General features: G+C 46.3%; 1 protein-coding gene across 10 annotated transcripts in view; it reads left to right on the top strand.

Moving 5' to 3' along the window:
- The window catches only part of HECW1 (HECT, C2 and WW domain containing E3 ubiquitin protein ligase 1), a 785299-nt gene that overhangs the window by 614431 nt on the left and 150291 nt on the right, over positions 1-20577 (top strand). For 9 of the 10 annotated variants that reach the window (XM_063922467.1, XM_063922469.1, XM_063922471.1 and 6 more), the window contains one exon: positions 473-1798. In XM_063922467.1, coding sequence (XP_063778537.1) covers positions 473-1798 — 1326 coding nt within the window. The remainder of the gene's footprint in view (positions 1-472; positions 1799-20577) is intronic. The other variant, XM_063922476.1, reaches the window with a different exon arrangement.

The raw sequence follows: 20577 nt of genomic DNA, 5'->3' as shown, positions 1-20577 counted from the left end.
CCACTGTGTCCACCTCTAAAACGGGCCCATAATGTTCCCCCCTATTTCTTGCAGACCTTACTGGATTGTGAGTCGGAATCTAGATAATTTCTGGCATACTGTACACTGCTATTTCCAGACAACAGGTTCTAAACCACACTGAGTACCATACTTGTCACTAGCTTAAAGCAAAACTAAACACAAATAAATAAAAATATCACAGCACTAGTGAATGGGTAATATATAAACTGACATAATAGTTGTCAACTGTCCTTCAGTCCAGCATTGAGTAATTATAATTCTTATTATTCTGCATATTAGATCTGCTATATTCTTGCTCGATTTTTCACTCAGTATTTATTATTATACTTAAAATGGAGAACAAAATGTAATTTCATTTCAGTACACATGCCAGTACGATATTGTTATGTACTTAGTAAGCATGAGGCATGTCTGTGTTTTTATTTATTGATTGTCAAATTTATACTTACAGATGATGAAGACATCTCTATCACTGCAGACCCTGATCCAGTTCTGAATGAAAGTCCATTACGTCACCCAGTTGAAGTGCTTTCCAATGAGCCCCAGAGGAGAACATCAGTTGCCACTGAGAACCCAACATCTGAATTGCCAAATGGATTCATTTCTAGAGTTGCTCATGATAAGCGCTCTGCAATTGACACTAGATCAATAAGTCAGAACAGTTTTCATAAATCAGTAATAGGGAACACAGGTGCTTGTGCTGTTTCAGCCCATACCATTGAAAGCTTAGACAGTAGTCTAGCTGATGTGATTTTGCCAGATTCTGAGCAAGAGCCAGCACCATGTGTGACCCCTGTGACTGAAGCCAAAGTAGAGAGTGCTGTAGACCCTAATACTGCAAGGGACGAAGACGGCACATGTGTAATAAATGCAGAAGGTGCAAGAACGTTATTGGAAGCCAACAAGGAGCAAGAAAAAGATCTTTCAGAGCCAGAAGAGATCTGTCACCAACAGGACAATGAACCTAAACTGAGAAATACTGTAAAGAGAAAGACTAGGCCGTGCTCTCTGCCTGTCTCTGAATTAGAAACTGTCATAGCATCAGCTTGTGGAGAGCCTGAAACTCCTCGTACTCACTACATCAGGATTCATAATTTATTACACAGTCTGCCTTCAGCTCAGATGATTGGTGATGGAGAAGAAGAGGAGGAGCAAAACAGTGCAGATATTGATGAAGAATCAACAGTGAAGGAGATGTCTGAGAAGGACATTGTGAGTGAAACAGAAACAATGGTGGCAGATCCTTCGCTTGAAATTGTAGCAGATGAAGGTGATGACCTAGAAAACAGTACTTTGCCTCTTGATAGCTCCAATGATCACCTTCCTGGTTGTAACCATCTCTGTGTTGATGGAGAGTTTAATAGAACTGAGAGTGAAAGTGACTCTAGTCCGAGGGTTCATGGGGACCATGATTGTGACACTTGTGACACCTCATGTTATAGTACTTCCTGTTATAGCACCTCCTGCTACAGTACCTCTTGTTATAGTCCCTCCTGTTATGATAGCCACAACCGATTCTCCAGCCACACCCGTTTCTCTTCTGTGGACAGTGCCAGAATTTCTGAAAGTACTGTCTTCTCCTCTCAAGATGATGAGGAGGAGGAAAACAGCGCATTTGAATCCATGCCTGATTCTAATCAAAGCCCAGAGCCAGACAGGGACCATGGCGATGGTTCAATCCAATGGTCTGATGATATCTCTAGTCAAAGTATTAACTCAGAAAGGACTCCTGGTGCCCCAGAATCTCCAGTTGCAGGGCCAAGCAGCAGGAGAGAAGGTTAGATAAAGGCTTTTTCAATGGATGTTTCTGTTAACGGAATCTCGTGCAATATATTATATAGTTCATTTAAATATACAATTCTTATGTTACTGTATGGATTGCTGTTAATGTCACTGTATTACTGGACATGCATTCTCTCAAGGCTGGAACAAAGGGCCTAATTCAGAGTTGATTGCATCAGCAAATTTGTTAGCAGTTGGGCAAAACCATGTGCACTGCAGGGGAGGGCAGATATAACATGTGCAGAGAGAGTTAGATTTGGGTGTGGTGTGTTCAAACAGAAATCTAAATTGCAGTGTAAAAATAAAGCAGCCAGTATTTACCCTGCACAGAAACAATATAACCCACGCAAATCTAACTCTCTCTGCAAATGTTATATCTGCCACACATGCAGTGCACATGGTTTTGCCCAACTGCTAATAAATTTGCTGCTGCAAACAACTCTGAATTACTGTACCCCCAAAGAACCTACATTATAGAAAGTTCTATTAGGTGGAGAAGTATCAAAGCTTCTAACGAGGACAGATAGAGAAGTTGCCCATGGCAACCAATCAGAGTGTACCTATCACTTTATAGAATGTAGGTGATAAATTATAGCTAGAAGCTAAATAGTTGTTGTAGGAGACTTCTCATGTGTCCTCTTTAGCAGGTGTGATACCACACATTGACCCCTCAGACTGTTAGTCAGAGGTATAGTGATTAGAGTTGTCATATTTCTATCAGTAATCCTGATACCAGGACATAAAATGACATCATTTGCCTTTGCATAATACAGGGCTCATGCTGAATGAGTTTTCACATTTGCAGACATGCAATCACTACAAAAATCAGATTGTGAGTGTATGTTCCAGCTTATCTCAGGCATACATCAAATGCTTACACTCAGTTTTCTGTGCCTGTAATCATTATCAGTGTGTATCTACACCAGCCCTCAGTCACCAGCAATTGGTATGGATTTGACAGGCATCTCCGTATGGGTCTGCATCTGTGCGCAATGACTCAAACACATGCCAATCCTGTATGTTATCATGTCCCTGCCCACTCCTGTGGCGCCTCTCCAGTTGCAAGTGCCCATCCTGTTTGTATTCATGCCATTGCCCACTCCTGTGGCGCCTCTCCAGTTGCAAGTGGCTATCCTGTATGTATTCATGCCATTGCCCACTCCTGTGGCGCTTCTCCATTTGCAGGTGTGTAAATGTGTGTCATAGTGAGGCAGCGATGTGCTGCTTTCCTGTCAGCAGTGTGTCTGAGAGAGCTGAGACTGTTTGAACTTGGGGAGTAATACAGCTGTGTCATTGTGATAAGCTTTTGGTCACAGCAGGAAATAGATCATGCCTGAGGTGTGCAGTTGTTAGGACATAGGGGGTCATTCCGAGTTGATCGCTCGCTCGCTAGCTAGTTTTAGCAGCCGTGCAAACACTATGCCGCCGCTCACTGGGGAGTGTATTTTTGCTTAGCAGAAGTGCGAACGCCTGTGCAGCCAAGCTCTGCAAAAACAGTTTGTGCAGTTTCAGAGTAGCTCTGAACCTACTCAGCGCTTGCGATCACTTCAGCCTATTCGTGTCCAGATTTGACATCATACACCCGCCCAGCGAACGCCCAGCCACGCACGCGTTTTTTCAGACACGCCTGCGTTTTTGCAAACACTCCCTGAAAACTTGTTAGTTGACACCCAGAAACGCCCCTTTCTTGTCAATCTTCTTGCGGCCGTCAGTGCAACTGAAAACTTCACTAGAACCTGTGCACAACCACAACGGGCTTTGTACCCATATGTCGCGCGTGCGCATTGCGGTGCATACGCATGCGCAGAAAAGCCATTTTTTAGCCTGAACGCTGCGCTGCGAACAACAGTAGCTAGCGATCAACTCGGAATGACCCCCATAATGCACGGTCTTGTGATCTTATGTGTTCGATCATGTTGGTGAATTCTGTCTTAGTATACCACACCACTTTAAAAAAAAAAATATATATACTGTATATATCGCGTATATATATATTATTATTATTATTATTATTTATTATTACATTTTATTTATAAGGCGCCACATGTGTTTCGCAGCGCCGTACAAAGGACAGTACAGGGGACAAAACATTGCATTACAGTAAATAAATCACAGAAATAGAGTACAGGTAACAGAGCACCACACATTTTCAAGACATAATACAGCTAAGATGTAAGTATTGAGGGAGTGATCATCGTACTACTAGAGGCTGGTGGCCATAGATGGAGATGAGCCTTTACTAGCAGGATAAAGATGGTCGTTGTGTAGGGGAGAGCTGTGAGTGAAATGTGTTGAGACGAGGGCTTAGATAACAAGAGGAAAGAGGGCCCTGCTCTGAAGAGCTAACAATCTATTGGGGAGGGGCGACAGACAGATGACAAGAGGTGCAGGCAAGTGGGAGGTAGCCTGATGGCAGTATGCAAGCAAAGCTGAGATGTTCACGGCATGAGGCAGGGGGGTGGAGGTGCGGCTTAAGCACTGGGTTATGCATCGGGAGGGTATGCTTTGATGAATAGGTGGGTTTTTAGTGCCCGTTTGAAGCTTTGCAAGGTTGGGGAGAGTCTAATGGAGCGGGGGAGTGCGTTCCACTGAAGGGGTGCAGCACGCGCAAAATCCTGAACTTGTGCATGGGAAGCAGTGACCAGGGCGGTGGAGAGGCGACGGTCATTAGTCGACCGTAGGGGGCGGGAGGAAGTATGAAGGGAAAGGAGGTTGGAGATGTAGGGAGCAGTGGAATTAGAGATGGCCTTGTATGTGAGGGTGAGGAGTTTGAAGAGGATTCTGTAGGGGAATGGGAGCCAGTGTAGATTTTGTTGAAGGAGAGTGGCAGATGTGGTGCGGTGGGAGAGGAAGATAAGCCTAGCTGCGGAGTTCAGGACAGATTGGAGGGGAGCAAGATGGGAGCAAGCGAGGCCAGTGAGGAGGACATTGCAGTAGTAAAGTCGTGAGATGACCAGTGAGTGGATGATGAGTTTAGTTGCACTCTGGGAGAGATATGGCCTGATACGAGCAATGTTGCGTAGCTGGAAACGACAGGATTGTGCCAGAGCTTGGATGTGGGGTGCAAAGGAGAGGGAGGAGTCAAGAGTGACGCCCAGGCAGCGGAGTTGGGGAACGGGGGAGATGGTGGTGTTGTCAACAATGATGGAGATATTGGTCGGGGGTGTTGCTCTGGATGGGGGGAAGATGATGAGTTCCGTTTTGTCCATGTTGAGCTTTAGAGAGCGTTCAGACATCCAGGAGGAGATTGCAGAGAGGCAGCTGGAAACCTGAGAGAGGACAGAGGGGGACAGATCAGGAGATGAGAGGTAGAGTTGTGTGTCATCAGCATAGAGGTGATATTGAAGGCCAAATGAGTTAATGAGCGCACCCAGGGAAGAGGTATACAGGGAGAACAGAAGCGGTCCAAGGACAGAACCCTGAGGGACACCAACAGGAAGGGTGTGAGGTGGTGCTTGAGGCAGACACAGAGAAGGAGCAGTTAGTGAGGTAAGAAGAAAACCAGTCAAGGACAGTGCTAGAGAGGCCAGCGTTTTGGAGTGTGCCGAGGAGGAGAGGATGATCTACGGTGTCAAAGGCAGCAGAGAGGTCCAGAAGGATGAGCAGAGAGAAGTGGCCCCTGGATTTGGCCGAAAGCAGGTCATTGGTGACTTTCACCAGGGCAGTCTCAGTTGAGTGGAGTGGGCATATATACTGTATGTATTTGTGTTTTTAGATCCATACAATATTTCTGGTAAGCAAAGACTATTACCACCAGCCTAACAAGCTGAGAGTGGTATTTGATCTACTCCTCCATTTTCCTTTTTCCTTCTCCTACTCTTTTTTTCCCATTATACAAATTTCTTGTAGTGACATAAAAGAGAAGGTAAAGGCGACCCAGCCAAAATTAATTTACAATCTTATGACTGTATCCAATTAGGTGTGAGTTCCCTCGCGCTGGTAACTCCGGACTCGCAGATTTCTGTTTGCAGCCCAGTAGTTCTGCATACAAAATTGTGTGAGTCCGGGATGAGATCGGACCATGAGGGGGGCGAGTTGTGTTGCTGGCGTTTCTACACTGTTACAAGGGCAACTCGCTCCTTCGCACTCAGCTGGATTGAGCCCCAAGAGGTGCAAGAAATAATTAATACAAGGTAGCGATCTAACAGTTATAGCTGTTAGTAGAAAGAAATGTGTGGATACTGTTGTAAGGCAGAAGCATAGACAGATTGTGTTAAAATGAAAAATGTGGTAATTTTGGAAATTTTGGTACTGTAAGTCGTATCATTTTCCATTAGTGTCAGATGTACTTAACTTTTTCATTAAAAGGATTGCACTATATATTCATTTAACATAATAATGGAATCATATATTCATTTACAATAATTAGGGACAGCATCTATACAGAACATGAGCCTACAGTTGTATTCATTTAAAGTGCACTCATAGTAGCGTATTACAGAGGACAATTATAATATGTATTTGTTAATGTCAACAAGGTGGTTAAGGATTCTTGATATTGACTAAAATTGTGAAATGTTTAACATGGTATTAGCAGAGCTCTCAAATATAAGACAGTTCAACATTCTAATCAGATGTCTATTGGGTCAAAGGTGCATATACATTTGGTTTGAGACCGTGACGTGCGAACAGGGTAGGCAGAGCCCTCCAGTATACTCCAGAGTATCCCTCCAGTATACTCCAGAGTTTTGACTATACAAATTATAATAATACTTTTGCAAAAAAAGATATTTACCTTATGAATATAATCTTTGTATTATTCTAAAAAATGTTATAGTCAAAACTCATCAAATTTGCAGCACCCGGCTGGAAATACAGGGACTGTCAGGGGGAGACCAAAGGTGAGGCAGCTATGAGCTCCACCTCCCATCTGTGACAGTCAGAAACTGTGTGGAGCTAGGGGCAGGGCTGCACTGTGGCCAGTAATACTGCAACAAAAAAAAGTGGAGGCAGCTATCAGGCTTGCCTCAGTGAGGGGGGAGTGGCTTGATGTAGTGTCAGGTGACCTCTCCAGAAAAGTTCCCCAGCGCACAACTAGGAGCAGCCAACATGAAGGAGAAGCTGATCATGAAGAAGGCTAAAATGAAGGGCAATGTGCTGGTGAGTGGCTGTTTGGGCTGAGCAAGGGGGCACAGTGCTGGCCTACTCTCCTTCTGTGCGAAACAAACCCTTCTGACACAGAGAGGAAGTAGCTAGTGCCCAACAAGTTTTAGGCTGCTTCTGCAGAGATTCTGCAACATGTATTAATGTGGTATTTTATGGTGGGCACCTCTTTCCTGTGGGCACCACCCTGGGAAGCACCAGGCATGACACCAGCTAGTGATAGGCATCAGCTTTAGCTCATGTACGTAATTATGATCAGTGACCAGAAAGAAAGGATTATGGATTATTTCTGTAGATAGGGATAGTTTAATCCAGTGGTTTTAGAATTTGCTTATTGGATTGCACAGTAATGATGCTGATGCCCCTGTTGTTATATTAACCTGTTTCAATTTGTTAGCAAAGGGTTTAAGTTGACCCAGGACCTGGCATGTTTAAAAGTAAATACTTGCTCTCTAGGGCAAGTGTGATACAGTATTTCAGAGTTCGGACAATGAGTAAGAACCTAGAGGACAAAAGGGTTATTGCAGTATACTGTTTTTCTCTGACGTCCTAGTGGATGCTGGGAACTCCGTAAGGACCATGGGGAATAGACGGGCTCCGCAGGAGACTGGGCACTCTAAAGAAAAGATTAGGTACTATCTGGTGTGCACTGGCTCCTCCCTCTCTGCCCCTCCTCCAGACCTCAGTTAGAATCTGTGCCCGGCCAGAGCTGGGTGCACCTAGTGGGCTCTCCTGAGCTTACTAGTAAAGAAAGTATTTATTAGGTTTTTTATTTTCAGTGAGCTTCTGCTGGCAACAGACTCACTGCTACGTGGGACTAAGGGGAGAGAAGCAAACCTACCTGCTTGCAGCTAGCTTGTGCTTCTTAGGCTACTGGACACCATTAGCTCCAGAGGGTTCGAACACAGGCACCTGTCCTCGATCGTCCGTTCCCGGAGCCGCGCCGCCGTCCCCCTCGCAGAGCCAGAAGAACAGTAGCTTGAAGACGACGAAATTGGCGGCAGAAGACTCCTGTCTTCATTTAAGGTAGCGCACAGCACTGCAGCTGTGCGCCATTGCTCCCAGCACACTTACACACTCCGGTCACTGTAGGGTGCAGGGCGCTGGGGGAGGGGGCGCCCTGGGCTGCAATTGAAGTACCTTTTGGCAATAAAAATACATATATACAGTCTGGCACTGCATATATATGTAAAAAACCCCGCCATTTTTTTACACAGAAAGCGGGACAGAAGCCCGCCACTGAGGGGGCGGGGCCTTCTTCCTCAGCACACCAGCGCCATTTTCTCTTCACAGCTCCGCTGGAAGCAGCTCCCCAGGCTCTCCCCTGCAGTATCCAGGTACAAGAAGGGTAAAAAAGAGAGGGGGGGCACATAAATTTAGGCGCAAATAAAACATATAAGGCAGCTATTGGGTAATCACTTATTATAAGTGAAAATCCCTGTGTTATATAGCGCTGTGGTGTGTGCTGGCATACTCTCTCTCTGTCTCCCTAAAGGACTTTGTGGGGTCCTGTCCTCAGTCTGAGCATTCCCTGTGTGTGTGTGGTGTGTCGGTACGGCTGTGTCGACATGTTTGATGAGGAGGGTTACGTGGAGGCGGAAAAAGGGCAGATAAGTGTGGTGTCGCCCCAATCGGGGCCGACACCTGATTGGATGGATATGTGGAAGGTCTTAAACGACAATGTAAGCTCCTTACATAAAAGGTTTGATGACGCTGCAGCCTTGGGACAGTTGGGGTCTCAGCCCGCGCCTGCGCAGGCGACTCAGAAACCGTCAGGGGCTCATAAACGCCCTCTATCTCAGATGGTTGACACAGATGTCGACACGGAGTCCGACTCAAGTGTCGACGATGATGAGGCACATTTACAGTCTAAAATGACCAAGGCCATCCGATACATGATTATTGCAATGAAAGATGTATTACACATTTCTGAGATTAACCCTGTTAATACCAAGAGGGTTTATATGTTTGGGGAGAAAAAGCAGCCAGTGACTTTTCCCCCATCTGATAAATTAAATGAATTATGTGAAGGAGCGTGGAGTTCCCCTGATAAGAAACTAGTGATTTCTAAGAGGTTACTGATGGCGTACCCTTTCCCGCCAACGGACAGGTTACGTTGGGAAACATCCCCTAGGGTGGACAAGGCGCTGACACGCTTATCTAAAAAGGTGGCCCTGCCGTCTCAGGATACGGCCGCCCTAAAGGAGCCTGCGGATAGAAAGCAGGAAGCTATCCTGAAGTCAGTGTATACACACTCTGGTACTCTACTGAGACCTGCTATTGCTTCAGCCTGGATGTGTAGTGCTGTAGCAGCATGGACAGAAACTCTGTCAGGCGACATAGATTCCCTCGACAGGGATACTGTTTTGCTAACCCTGGGCCATATAAAAGACGTTGTCTTATATATGCGGGATGCTCAGAGGGACATTTGCCTGCTGGGCTCTAGAATTAATGCTATGTCCATTTCTGCCAGGAGGGTCTTATGGACTCGGCAATGGACAGGAGATGCTGATTCTAAAAAACACATGGAGGTTTTGCCTTATAAGGGTGAGGAATTGTTTGGGGACGGTCTATCGGACCTCGTGTCCACAGCGACAGCTGGAAAGTCGACTGTCTTGCCTCAGGTTTCCTCACAGCCTAAGAAAGAACCGTATTATCAAATGCAGTCCTTTCGTTCTCAGAAAGGCAAGAGGGTCAGGGGCGCATCCTTTCTTGCCAGAGGCAGGGGTAGAGGTAAGAAGCTGCACCATGCAGCCAGTTCCCAGGAACAAAAGTACTCCCCTGCTTCCACTAAGTCCACCGCATGACGTTGGGGCTCCACAGGCGGAGCCAGGTGCGGTGGGGGCGCGTCTCCGAAACTTCAGCAACCAGTGGGTTCGCTCACAGGTGGATCTCTGGGCTGTACAAATTGTATCTCAGGGATACAAGCTGGAATTCGAAGCGACTCCTCCCCGCCGTTACCTCAAATCAGCCTTGCCAGCTTCCCCCATGGAAAGGGAGGTAGTACTGGCGGCAATTCACAAGCTGTACCTCCAGCAAGTGATTATCAGGGTCCCCCTCCTTCAACAGGGAAGGGGTTACTATTCCACAATGTTTGTGGTACCGAAACCGGACGGTTCGGTGAGACCCATTCTGAATTTAAAATCCTTGAACACTTATATAAAGAAATTCAAGTTCAAAATGGAATCGCCCAGAGCGGTTATTGCAAGCCTGGAAGAGGGGGATTTTATGGTGTCGCTGGACATCAAGGATGCTTACTTGCATGTCCCCATTTACCCACTTCACCAGGAGTACCTCAGGTTTGTGGTACAGGACTGTCATTACCAGTTCCAGACGTTGCCGTTTGGCCTGTCCACGGCACCGAGGATATTTACCAAGGTAATGGCCGAAATGATGATACTCCTTCGGAAGAAGGGAGTTATAGTTATCCCATACTTGGACGATCTCCTCATAAAGGCGAGGTCCAGAGAGCAGTTGTTGATCAGCGTAGCACTCTCTCAGGAAGTGTTGCAACAGCACGGCTGGATTCTGAATGTTCCAAAGTCGCAGCTGATTCCTACGACGCGTCTGCTTTTCCTGGGCATGATTCTGGACACAGAACAGAAGAAGGTGTTTCTCCCGGTGGAGAAGGCCCAGGAATTAGCATCTCTGGTCAGGGACCTCCTGAAACCAAAACAGGTATCGGTGCATCACTGCACGCGAGTCCTGGGAGAGATGGTGGCTTCATACGAAGCAATTCCCTTCGGCAGGTTCCATGCAAGGATCTTTCAGTGGGATCTGTTGGACAAGTGGTCCGGATCGCATCTTCAGATGCATCGCCTGATCACCCTGTCCCCAAGGGCCAGGGTGTCTCTTCTGTGGTGGCTGCAGAGTGCTCACCTTCTTGAGGGCCGCAGGTTCGGCATACTGGGTCCTGGTGACCACGGATGCAAGCCTCCGAGGATGGGGGGCAGTCACTCAGGGAAGAAACTTCCAAGGGCTGTGGTCAAGTCTGGAGACTTCTCTACACATAAATATACTGGAACTAAGGACCATTTACAACGCCCTGAGTCAAACAGAGCCCCTGCTTCGAAATCGGCCAGTGCTGATTCAGTCAGACAACATCACGGCGGTCGCCCATGTAAACCGCCAGGGCGGCACAAGAAGCAGGATGGCAATGGCGGAAGCCACAAAGATTATTCGGTGGGCGGAGAATCACGTGCAAGCACTGTCAGCAGTGTTCATTCCGGGAGTGGACAACTGGGAAGCAGACTTCCTCAGCAGACACGACCTCCACCCGGGAGAGTGGGGACTTCATCAAGAAGTCTTCACACAGATTGCAAAGCGATGGGAACTGCCACAGGTGGACATAATGGTGTCCCGCCTCAACAAAAAGCTAAAAAGATATTGCGCCAGGTCAAGGGACCCTCAGGCGATAGCTGTGGACGCCCTAGTGACACCGTGGGTGTACCAGTCGGTATATGTGTTTCCTCCTCTTCCTCTCATACCCAAGGTATTGAGAATAGTAAGAAAGAGAGGAATAAGAACAATACTCATTGTTCCGGGTTGGCCAAGAAGGACTTGGTACCCGGAACTGCAAGAAATGCGCACAGAGGACCCATGGCCTCTGCCTCTCAGACAGGACCTGCTGCAACAAGGGCCCTGTCTGTTCCAAGACTTACCGCGGCTGCGTTTGACGGCATGGCGGTTGAACGCCGGATCCTAGCGGAAAAAGGCATTCCGGATGAAGTTATTCCTACGCTGATAAAGGCTAGGTTGGACGTGACAGCACAGCATTATCACCGTATATGGCGAAAATATGTTGCTTGGTGTGAGGCCAGGACGGCCCCTACAGAGGAATTCCAGCTGGGTCGATTCCTGCACTTCCTACAGTCAGGGGTGACTATGGGCCTAAAATTGGGGTCCATAAAGGTCCAGATTTCGGCCCTATCCATTTTCTTTCAAAAAGAGCTGGCTTCACTGCCTGAGGTTCAGACGTTTGTTAAGGGAGTGCTGCATATTCAGCCCCCTTTTGTGCCACCAGTGGCACCCTGGGATCTTAACGTTGTGTTGGATTTCCTGAAATCCCACTGGTTTGAGCCACTTAAGACCGTGGAACTAAAGTATCTCACGTGGAAAGTGGTCATGATGTTGGCCTTAGCATCGGCTAGGCGTGTGTCGGAATTGGCGGCTTTGTCATGTAAAAGCCCATATCTGATCTTCCATATGGACAGGGCAGAATTGAGGACTCGTCCCCAATTTCTCCCAAAGGTGGTATCATCGTTTCATTTGAACCAACCTATTGTGGTGCCTGCGGCTACTCGGGACTTGGAGGACTCCAAGTTGCTGGACGTAGTCAGGGCTTTGAAAATATATGTTTCCAGAACGGCTGTAGTCAGGAAGACTGACTCGCTATTTATCCTGCATGCACCCAACAAGCTGAGTGCTCCTGCTTCAAAGCAAACTATTGCTCGCTGGATCTGTAGCACGATTCAGCTGGCTCATTCTGCGGCTGGATTGCCGCATCCAAAATCAGTAAAAGCCCATTCCACAAGGAAGGTGGGCTCTTCTTGGGCGGCTGACCGAGGGGTCTCGGCTTTACAGATTTGCCGAGCGGCTACTTGGTCGGGTTCAAACACCTTTGCAAAGTTCTACAAGTTTGATACCCTGGCTGAGGAGGACCTTGTGTTTGCTCATTCGGTGCTGCAGAGTCATCCGCACTCTCCCGCCCGTTTGGGAGCTTTGGTATAATCCCCATGGTCCTTACAGCGTTCCCAGCATCCACTAGGACGTCAGAGAAAATAAGAATTTACTCACCGGTAATTCTATTTCTCGTAGTCCGTAGTGGATGCTGGGCGCCCGTCCCAAGTGCGGACTTTCTGCAATACGTGTATATAGTTATTGCTTAAATAAAGGTTATTGTTATGAGCCATCCGTTGAGTGAGGCTCAGTTGTTGTTCATACTGTTAACTGGGTAAGGTTATCACAAGTTGTACGGTGTGGTTGGTGTGGCTGGTATGAGTCTTACCCTGGATTCCAAAAATCCTTTCCTTGTAATGTCAGCTCTTCCGGGCACAGTTTCCCTAACTGAGGTCTGGAGGAGGGGCATAGAGGGAGGAGCCAGTGCACACCAGATAGTACCTAATTTTTTCTTTAGAGTGCCCAGTCTCCTGCGGAGCCCGTCTATTCCCCATGGTCCTTACGGAGTTCCCAGCATCCACTACGGACTACGAGAAATAGAATTACCGGTGAGTAAATTCTTATTTTTAAAAACTTTTTAGTGCTCTCTGCCCAACCTTTCTGGCCAGTCTTATTGTTTACATGGGTTTATTGATTAAAGGGGGGTGGGTCGCTACTCACACAGGAGCTGCTAGGTTTCTGGAAGTCCTTCTGCTGGGAGCTGGGGCTCTATCATGCTGAGGGTGCATTAGCCTTTTATATATATATAGATGCTGTATATCTGTAATGGGCAGGCTATAATGATGTTGCACTATATACACAATTACTGCCACTTATAAGCTCACCAGTCACCGCACAGCTCTTGGCCAGTCTGGGGGTAGAGGACACCAGTAACCACCAGCAGCTGGCCGGAGGGGTCTGGGCATGGCCTGTGCGGGAGGGGTAAGCACAGGACCTCACCCCTCTACCTGGGCATCGCATTGCTCACCTCACACAGGGTCTCACCCCTTCCTGCCGGACTGATGCACCTTCCCCCCCCGCTGGTAAGTGGTCACATATGTACCCAGTGCCTCCGCTCTGAGCGCTGCAGGACCTTCTGGTGGTTCCTACATCCGTTCCTGGTTACTGCTGCTCAGTGCCGTAACTAGGTGTGTGCGGATGGGGCATAGCACACAGCGCAGTTGGGCTGTGGGCGCACCATCTGCATCCACACTGATTGCTCCTCACCAGCTGCAGCGCTGCCCGCTGTAGTGTAGTGTAATATTAGTAGCGCTGTGCCAAGCACCTTCCCTGCCGGAGGCAGCGCTGCTAATATACATGACACTACAGCGGGCAGCGGCGCAGCGCTGGGCTGTCTGTGTAGACTCTCTCCCCACGATCAGTCCCCCTCTGCTCAGTCCGCCCCCCTCCTCCTGCTCTTCTCAGCACTGTGCATACATACACTTCCGGGAACGTCTATGAGATGACTCATCTCATAGATGTCTGCTGCTGCTGGTGGTGCTGCCTTCGGTTCTTACACTGTCAAAAAACGGCACTTCCAGTCCACCGGAACCGGAAGTGACCTCTGTTTGCGTTCCACCCGCAAAACCGGAAGTGGGATGCATTCCACTGGCCGGAAGTGAGTCACAATTCACTCCCGTTTTTTTTTTTTGTGTGTGTGTTTTTTTTTTTTTTTTGAGAAACAGGTCCAATTTTAGATGTATTCCTGGCAGGTGGATGCAATTCTTTGAATGTGAAGCTTCTCCCAAGGCATATTGTCTCCAGTATGGCGCCATAAAAATAAGAATAAAACAATAAATGACATAAGATAATGGTAAATAACCCAAAAGTGTAAATAACAAAAATAGATATAAAATACATATATGAAAAATATAACATATACTTTAGAGAATTATGATGAAGAAATATATGGACGAGGAATTAAAGGAACCACTTAATTTTGAAATCTTGGTTAAGACCCATAGGAGCAAGAGTTTGTAAATTGAAAATAGTTTTCATTTCAGCTTTAGCCAGGTTAATCTCCAGATTACGATTCTTCCATGTTGCTTTGATATGAATAAGACCGATGAAGTTTGTGATGGAATTAGTGGAACATTGATGTTCTATTCTGAAATGTTCCGAAAGATGGTGAGTTGTTAAGCCTCTGCGAATGTTGCGAAGATGCTCACCTATGCGGGTCTTCAGTGATCTGGATGTCCTGCCTATATAGCTTTTCCCACATTTGCATGTGATCATGAATACGACATTTGTGGTTTTACATGTGATGAGGTCACGGATTCTAAAAACAGTTCCATTGACGGTGACCTCAGTAAATTTTTAATTCTCAGACTTAATGTTTCTACACCCCAAACAGTTTCCACAACAATGAAAGCCTGAAGTCCTTATGGGGTTCGGTTTTTTGAAGGGTAAAGCACTTCGTACCAGATGGTTTCTTAAGTTTGGGGCTTTGCGATAAATAAACTGAGGTTTTGAAGGAATGATATCTTTAAGTATGGGGTCACCCTGCAAGATATGACAGTTCTTCTATATAATTTGTTCAAAGCGTCTATGGTCGGAATCAAAGCCCGAAAGGAATGCCCACTGTGTATCTTTGGAGGATTTTGAAGGGGGTATTTGTATGTTCATCAATAAGTGTAGATCTGTCTGTAGCCATCGTCTGTTGGATTGCTGTCTCAATATCTTCTGGCTTATATCCTTTCGTTAGAAATTATTTTTTAAGGTCTTGAATCTGGGTTTCACATATGGAGAGTTCACTACAATCTCTTTTTTTTCTTATGAATTGACCCTTTGGGATCCCCCTCAGCCAATTGGCATGATGTTCACTATCCACCGCGATGTAATTCTGCATGTCAGTGGGCTTGTGATAAGTTTTAGTATGGACTGTTCCAGCTTTAATGTAGATTTGAAGATCTAAAAAATTGATTTCAGTTTGACTGATGGTGAAAGAGAGTTATAAATTCACATTATTTTCATTAAGGGAATTACAGAATGGCGCCATACTGGAGACAATATGCCTTGGGAGAAGCTTCACATTCAAAGAATTGCATCCACCTGCCAGGAATACATCTAAAATTGGACCTGTTTCTCAAAAAAACAAAAAAAACGGGAGTGAATTGTGACTCACTTCCGGCCAGTGGAATGCATCATCATGCGCATCATTACACAGCGCACGCTACCGTGCTGTGTAATGTGACCGATAGACGCTACCGTGCTGTGTAATGTGTCCGACGGATGCTGACGTGCTGTGTAATGTGACTGATGGACGTTACAGCGCTGTGTAATGTGGCCGACGGACGCTGACGTGCTGTGTAATGTGACTGACAGACATTACAGCGCTGTGTAATGTGATTGACCGAAGCTATCGCACTGTGTATTGCGACTAATGGATGCCACCACTCTGCGTAACGTGACTAATGGACACTACCATGCTGCATAACGTGACTAATGGACGCTACCGTGTGGTGTAATGTGACTAATGGGCGCTACCGTGCGGAGTGATGTGAGTAACAGACGCTACTGTGCAGTGTAGTGTGAGTAACGGGTGCTACCATGCGGAGTTATGTGACTAATGGATGCTCCATGAAGTCACACCCCTATTTTTTGATGCCTGTAACTAGCGTTGTGTGATTGATGGGGTGGGGGGGGAGAGGTAAAATTAATTTCAAAACATGGCGGAGGGGGGGGGGGCGATGCTGTTTCTTGCACACAATGCTAAAATGTCTAGTTACGGCACTGCTGCTGCTACTTGAGACCTGGGATGGCAAGTAACATGGGGTTGCAGCATAGTGTATGGAGGAGGGGGTGCAGTGTATGCCGTGTATGGCAGAAGTAGTATATGGAGGGGTATGAGGGTGCAGTGTGTATATAGGGGCAGTATATGGTGGGGGCTGCAGAGTACAAAGGGTGTGTGTGTGTGTGTGTGTGTGTGTGTGTGTGTGTGTGTGTGTGTCCTTAACCCTCACCACAAAGGTGAGGAGCAGCGTTAGATTAATGTAACTGTAAGTGGAAATCAAAAGGATAGAAGAGATCAGTGTTTTTATGTAATTAGCAGCATGCTGTAACATCTCCCTGCATGATCACTTTCACTTTCATTTGGTCTGTGTGACGGCCTCCAGTAGCCACCGGTGCACATAACAGAGATGAGGAGCAGTCAGCCTTTTATTATATAGGATATATATATATATATATATATATATCTGTGTGTAACAAGACCTCTCACGTGTGTAATGTTCTCTATTTCATTCTAATTTCCCACCAGGCCAGAGCAGGTAGACCACTGCCTCCCCTTTCTGCCATTAGACTGCGCCTCATATCAGTCAATCTGTCTCAAAAGCATTTGTAAGATGGCGGGGCTGCCGAAAACGTGGCCAGACATTGAGGTGCGTAATGTCATCAGATTTCTCCGTCTAAAGAGCCCATCAGCAGCTATAATTCATTGCCAACTTGTCAATGTGTACAGATATAGCGTCATGTCATGAAAACAGGTTTGTATTTGGTGCACTGCCTGTGGTGGACGAGCTTGGCCGTCCAGATTGCTGCTCATCTTCAAGACCTTCCTGCCGTTATCAAAGGCAGTGCACAGAAACCCAAACACACTTCAATGTTTGACCATGTTTCACCATCTTCTAACTTTAAAACTGATGTTGGGACAGTATGACTGATATGAGGCACAGTCTAATGGCCGTGAGAGAGAGTGTAACAATGTATATATAGCTGCACTTTGTATAATGCTCACATGTACCATTGGGTTCATAATTTATATGTGTGTGTAAATCTGGCTCTGATACTAGCCAGTGCCTTCCCAGCCACTGACTGGAGAAACCCTCATATGCATTGATTGTGTCCTAGAACCACTGTGGAAACCTGGTTGAATAACCCAGTTTTCTATTTTTTTAAGTGGTTCCACTATGAATTTTGGTTTATCCGTGTAGGTTCAAACTATGACAGACCATAAAATGAACATAATTAAACTAATACATACAGTAGGTTCTCGAAACAGCACATGATTTTCCAGGTCTCTCAGAATCACAAGTAAAATAATTAGCTTCACCGGTGGATGTTTTAAAATTTGTCAGTGAGTAATGAGCATTTAGAACTGAGGATAAGAACCACTGAATTAACAGATACTTCCCATCTGTCCAGATTTTGTCAGGACAGTCTCATTTTTCAGTACTCTCACATTGTCCCACCCAAGGGCTGCAGATCAGCAGAGCATGGATGTGCAGCTCATCTATTCACAGAGAGACTGGGGGCATGACCAGCAGCCTCTAGAGCGCTAGGCATGCCCCCGCAGTGATAGGAAATGGGGGCATGGCTCGCAGGCGCTGCATTTCCCATGAGGCAAGCTCCCAGCTTTCATACAGGAAGAGAGTTTGGAGGTATGCTGAGAGCTCATGAAGAATTTTCACTTGTCTCTTAGTTGGGCAAATTCCTCCTAATCCCAATGGATTAGTTGGGTTGTAGCCCTTGGAGTTTATTGAACAGTAATTACATGTATAAATGTATCCACACTCAGAGCAGTAGAGAGCCTTGTCGGGCCCAGATACTTTTCAGGGGGTGTGTCCTAATCATGGGAGGAGTGGCCCTGCACACAGAAAGAAATAGTACTTTGCCTCTTTGACCACACGACAACCCTGCACGCAGCAACGTGTTCCGGGCTGAGGAGAAGAGCTGTAAATTGCCAGGTTAAGGGGAGGAGGGAGACTTGGGCCCCTCCATCAGGCCTGGACCCGAGTAAATAGTACCTGCTCCCCTCCCTTCTCAGCACCACTATCCACACTCGGAGAGAAATAGTAGCTCCTCCTCCCCCACAGCACAGCCATTTCTCCTTCCTTCTGCAGGGGGGAGGAGGAGGAGCCCGGGGGCTCCCAGCACACGTCACCTCCCGTGGTTGTGAGATGACAGACCCCACAGAGACCCCCTGCAAACATTCTCACAGGTATCGCAGGGGGCCTCTGTCATCGCTTTGTGATTCTAATCGCATATGTTAGTACATATGCGATTAGCATCGCTGTGCTGGGCGGCGAGGGGCAGCAATGTATTTTAATACATCCCGCGCTCACTCACTTACTGACTCATCACTAATTCTCTTACTTCCTGATATGTAAGGAAGCTGGAACTTAACATAGTTATTCTGCAGGTGGGAAATAGGAAAACTACGTAATTAGAATCTTAATAAACCTCCCCTAAGAGGATGAAAACGGGGTTGACATAATGACTTCATTACCAATGCGTGACTTGCATTGCGTGAACGATAACGCCCAAACGGACAATCGGATCAAAATTCGGATTGCACCTCCAGTGTGTAGAATTTAATAAACTACAAAAATGCGAAAGCCCTCACTCACTCACTCATCACTAATTCTCTTACTTCCCGATATGTTAGGAAGATAACATTTAACATAGGTTTTTCGGCAGGTGGGAAATAGGAAAACTACATAATTAGATTTTTAATAAACCTCCTCTAAGGGGACATAATGATATCCTTACCGTTGCGTTGCTTGTATTGCGTGAACAATAACGCGCAAACGGACAATCGGATCAAAATTTGGATTGCACCTCCAGTGTGTAAAACATAATAAACGACAAAAATGTTCCTGTCACCTATTACCGTATCTGCTACGGGTGCTCCTCTGGTAATGCCAAGAACCATGGATAAATATTTACTTACTGTACATTAAGACATCTCAAATTTACAGCTCTATAGACTTACCAAATTTTTAAAACTCATTTATATTTACAACCGTGAAAATCAGAAACTCCCGTGCGAAGAACGGGTAGAACAGCTAGTTACAAATATAAAAAAACACTCAAATCAAATCAGTACTCTCTGGGTTTATTTTATTTTTTTAGTTCAGTAGGTAGGTGTCTAGGGAATGATATAGTGGGTGACTGAGGTAGGAATTGAAATTTGTACAGGTGTCAGTGGGGTACAGATCACTTCTGCAGAGATTACCTTAAGTACATACCTATCAGCTATAGTTATATGTCCCCTTTCAGATGGCTACTGTGTAACTGGGATCTACCTCCCTTGTGAGGGATCCTTTGGTGGGTAGGCTGCAGCACAATTACTGACAGCTCACTGCTGTTGTGTACCGATTCCCCACTTACCGGGTAGGCAGGGGAAGGTAGTCAGATGGGGTGGAAGTCCCTTGAGGATCAGTCTATATAAGCAGATGACCCGGCAAAGTGTGGGTCCAGTTGCTGGCTTTGGACATATGATGCCTTCCTGTTTTATTATTGTATGATAGCCTAACAGTTGAGGCTTGCACTTAGTGGTTAGTGGAGGTGTGATACTAGGTCAAATTGGAATAAGGGAGAAGCTGGGTGACAGGCTGGCACCTATTGACTGGTAGTGGGGTGTAGGTAGGTACAATGTTGTGTCTGCTGTGGGGGTGTATGATGGTATTATTTACTTTGGTCTTTGTTCATCCATATGGGGCGGTCTTCTAATGTAGTATAACAGTCGTATAAAATAGGACACGTGATGAAGCAGAGCCTTTCACGGTGAAGCAGTGACTTTTAATTGTAACAGACACGGCACTTTAACATACACACAGAATCCTGGACAAACAGGCACAATAATTAGACATGCAGGTGTAAGAAAATGTCCCAGCATTAAGATGCTAGTGTTCAGTCTGCTGTGGTAGAATGCAGCCCCAATCTGCTATGCTCCCTAGCACAGTTAGTCCAGAAAGTCTCTGGCGCTAATGAGATTCAGGCCTACTCACTGGCCGCTGTTCGGCATCAGCGCCCAGGGCACCGGGCAGATGAGAATTTTAAACCCTTCCTGTCATTCAGTGATGACTTCCAGTTGGACCTTTGCAACCCAGAAAACCCAGAGTTCCAAACTTCCACTGCTACTGTACACAGGACTTGATTTAGTCTCTCTTGGAGGAAGCAGATCCCAAAGGAATGTAGGTAGGTCAGGTGAGAGTCGCCCCTTCCTACCAAGGTATGGGAAAATGAGTGGGGCAGTGAAGGGTATGTAATTATTTTGGTTGAAAAATAATG

This window comes from Pseudophryne corroboree, chromosome 5, assembly GCF_028390025.1.
Source record: "Pseudophryne corroboree isolate aPseCor3 chromosome 5, aPseCor3.hap2, whole genome shotgun sequence".
Lineage (NCBI taxonomy): Eukaryota > Metazoa > Chordata > Amphibia > Anura > Myobatrachidae > Pseudophryne > Pseudophryne corroboree.
Note: the sequence above shows the minus strand (reverse complement) of the source record. Positions and strands in the feature narration are given on the sequence as shown.